General features: G+C 33.1%; 1 protein-coding gene across 1 annotated transcript; it reads left to right on the top strand.

Moving 5' to 3' along the window:
• Positions 1 to 329: 329 nt before the first annotated feature.
• Positions 330 to 2,481, top strand: LOC101506636 (outer envelope pore protein 24, chloroplastic). The gene is made up of 3 exons (XM_004499082.4): positions 330 to 627; positions 724 to 1,083; positions 2,122 to 2,481. Exons 1-3 carry the CDS (start codon positions 424 to 426, stop codon positions 2,200 to 2,202), a joined length of 645 nt encoding a protein of 214 aa, XP_004499139.1. The 5' UTR covers positions 330 to 423; the 3' UTR covers positions 2,203 to 2,481.
• Positions 2,482 to 3,274: the final 793 nt, after the last annotated feature.

The following is a 3,274-nucleotide window of genomic DNA, read 5'->3' as shown; positions in this document are numbered from 1 at the left end:
TAATAATTTAAAAATGTAAAAAATGCTAAACAAATTCAAATTATTATTTACATTTTTAGATAGATTAATCTAATAAATCTCACTCGAATAGATTAATTTAAAATGAGTTAAATTGTTTTTCTTTTTTTTTTAATTGAGAAGCTTTTAAGGAGAAATATCATAATTAATAATTATGATAATCTCAATGGACCAATTGCTAAAACCACCAAACCCAAGTATTAGGCCCAAACAATAAAGCCAGTAGAGTAGCTGCCAGCAGAGATCAGGAGAAATTGGATGCAGTGTTTTTGCCTACCACTCCCACTATATATACTTTTCATTTCATTTCATTTCATTTTCAACTCATTCCACAAATTAAACAAATAAATTAAATAAAACAATCCTCGTATTTCATCACCTACTCCGCTCTCTCCGTCATTAACAATGATGAAGGCTGCTTTCAAGGGCAAATACGACATTGACAAAAACGGCGCCGCAGCCGCCACCGTCGCCGTCAACGCCGGCGACCTCAAACTCCGAGCATCCATTACAGACGCCACTTTCACAAACGGTCCCAGCTTAACCGGTCTAGTCCTCGCCGTAGAGAAACCCGGCTCCTTCACTGTCGATTACAACGTTCCCAAAAAGGTAATTCCAAATTCTAATTTCCTAAAACGGTTTGGTTCTTCGGTTCATTTCTAAACCAACCCGGTTCAGTTTATTTATTTTTAATTTTTTGTTTAGGATTTTCGGTTTCAATTTATGAACACCGTTAGGGTTGCGGAGAAACCGTTGAATTTAACATACATACATAGCAAAGGAGATAACAGAACTATTTTGGACGGAACGTTTGTGTGGGACCCATCGAACAAGGTTTCAGCGAATTACGCTGTTGAATCTGGTAACTGTAAGTTGAAGTATAGCTATGTTCATAAGGGTTTGACTACGATTGAACCTACCTATGACGTTGCAAAGAATTCTTGGGACTTTGCTGTTTCAAGGAGAGTTTATGGTGATGATTCGTTGAAGGCTTCTTATCAGACAACGAGCAAGGTTTTAGGGTTAGAGTGGTCGAGGAATTCAAAAAACACTGGTTGCTTCAAGGTTAGTTTAGTTGTTCATTAACCTATAATTTTGTTGTATTGATTTTGATCATGGTTTTATATTTAACTTGTGTGGTTGATTTTAATACATGTGATTGGTTTTTAAAATTGTTGTGCACGACTACAATTGTGGTTGTTTGGGAAGTTTATGCAACTATTTGGCAATAGAATTAGCCATTTCTCTGCAATTTAGGAATTGTGATGTGACTTAGGACATTGGATTGATATATCTAATTATCTATGGCTCTGTATGTAACTTCCTTGAATCGGTCTGTCGTGATGAAACTCAAAATGTTAGTTGTTTTGTATGTTTTGATCTCCTACTGCATAAGATTGAATTTTTTTGACATTTATGCAGTGAGTATATACTAATTAATAGTATATTGGTATAATATAGCACAGTTGCTAGATTGATTTTACCAGTCTTAAGACTTCAATTTTGTACTTTTTTCCCTGGATTACTTTAAAATAGTTTCTCATTAAGTAACACTTATTATAATATGCTTAGAAGGCTGATGGTTTGTTTGAGATTGGGGGACATGTGTGATTTATAGAAGATTAATTCTTTAGTGATTCTTCATGTTGAAAGCTTTGATGGCTCACAATAAGAAGGATTATGAGGTGGTTGAAAATTTACCGTCTTCATATAAACTCGTGAATAGAGACTGTTTAGAGTGAGGATGTAGCACTTTATCTTGGGAGGGGATTTGTATTTGCCAAAATACATTAAGTAGATTTGTATTTGCACTAATTGTTATCAGAAGACGGGACGGGGAAATATGGAGTAAGTTTTAAACTTCTTTGGTGTTATCAATTAAAGCATATGTAACTAAATGTTGTGCCAAATTATATATATTTAGACTCATAAAATAGAAGATCATTTTTATTCTTAAATGTGAACTATTTCTGATATAACTTATTGATGCCTTATTTATTATTCCAATACAAATTCAATGAATGGCTTTTGACAATTCTGCTCCTTGAGTAGCTTCTATTTATTTGTCAAACATAACTTCTAACTATCAACTTTGTGTTGCAGATTCTGGCATCCGTTAACTTGGCCGAGGAAAAGAAAATTCCAAAACTTAGTGCTGAGACCACATGGAATTTTGAGGTGTAAATTCGATCCGATATACCAACTCAATTGCTTGATAGATTTGCTATCTAGTTTTGATGGCTTTTGTGGTCACAATGGGGCATATTTTGCCTTTTGATTATTATTGTATACTTGAAAGTGATTTGATCATGTAATGAGCTACTCAGTGGCATTGATCGTCCACCTAAAACTTTCCTTTTGATTTTTGAACTATTCCTATATTCATACTTCAGAATCCTTTTATTGATTGCCTATAAATTGGGCATCGTCAATTCTCATAAAAGTTATTATGTATTATCGTTCTTTCTCTATGGCCACCAAAATGATTTAATGATTACTTGTTCTGGTGGGAAGCTGTATGAAATGACTGTAATTTACAGGTTTAAAACATGTTTTGTTTATTTTGCATATTCCAACTATATATTAGCATTTGGTAAGAGCTTTTGTAGACTATGAACAGAATAAGAAGTCCACAGGATGCAACGTGAGTTTTCTTTCCAATAATTTGAAAAATCATCACATGGTTGTGTTTGATCTGGTTTTTGGAGTTCAATATTTTATTATACTTTTTTAAATTTTGAGTGCCAAGAGAAAAGTATCGTAAGAAACCTCATTACATTTTTGTGCGACATGTTTACTATTAATTATTAAATTACTAATTTAGCTGTCCCATTGATGCCATGAAACATTCTCAGACCATTTTTTTTCCCTCGATAAAATGCAAATAGTAGCGTGCAAGGAATAAATTCAACAAAATAACCAAAAAACTTTGTTTTTTTTGTTCTATAAAACTTTGTTGTTTTACTCAATGTTATTAAACAGTAAGAGAGATATATTGAGATACAAGTGAAATACAAAGTTTTATACTTTATGATTAATTTTATTGTCTCGACAATGACATTCAACAACCTCAAACTTCTTTTTTCAAAATATACTGTACTAGGACAGGAGTGTGTTTTTGGGGAAGGGGAGAAACTAGTAGTGAATTTAATATTGAAATCCAAGTGTTCCTCCTGGCTCAAATATAACTATAGCCCGATAATGACCCAACAGAATAACCCGATGTAGATATAGGAAGTGTGTTTTAAAACACTAC

The sequence above is a fragment of the Cicer arietinum genome, chromosome 4 (assembly GCF_000331145.2).
Source record: "Cicer arietinum cultivar CDC Frontier isolate Library 1 chromosome 4, Cicar.CDCFrontier_v2.0, whole genome shotgun sequence".
In the NCBI taxonomy this organism is placed as follows: Eukaryota; Viridiplantae; Streptophyta; class Magnoliopsida; order Fabales; family Fabaceae; genus Cicer; species Cicer arietinum.
This window is presented reverse-complemented; position numbering and strand designations above follow the sequence as displayed.

Coding starts and splice junctions, on each gene's coding strand:
- LOC101506636 (XM_004499082.4), top strand. CDS start 424: ATGATGAAGGCTGCTTTCAAGGGCAAATACGACATTGACAAAAACGGC. Junction 628..723: donor ATTACAACGTTCCCAAAAAG/GTAATTCCAAAT, acceptor TTTTTTGTTTAG/GATTTTCGGTTTCAATTTAT. Junction 1,084..2,121: donor AAAACACTGGTTGCTTCAAG/GTTAGTTTAGTT, acceptor TTTGTGTTGCAG/ATTCTGGCATCCGTTAACTT.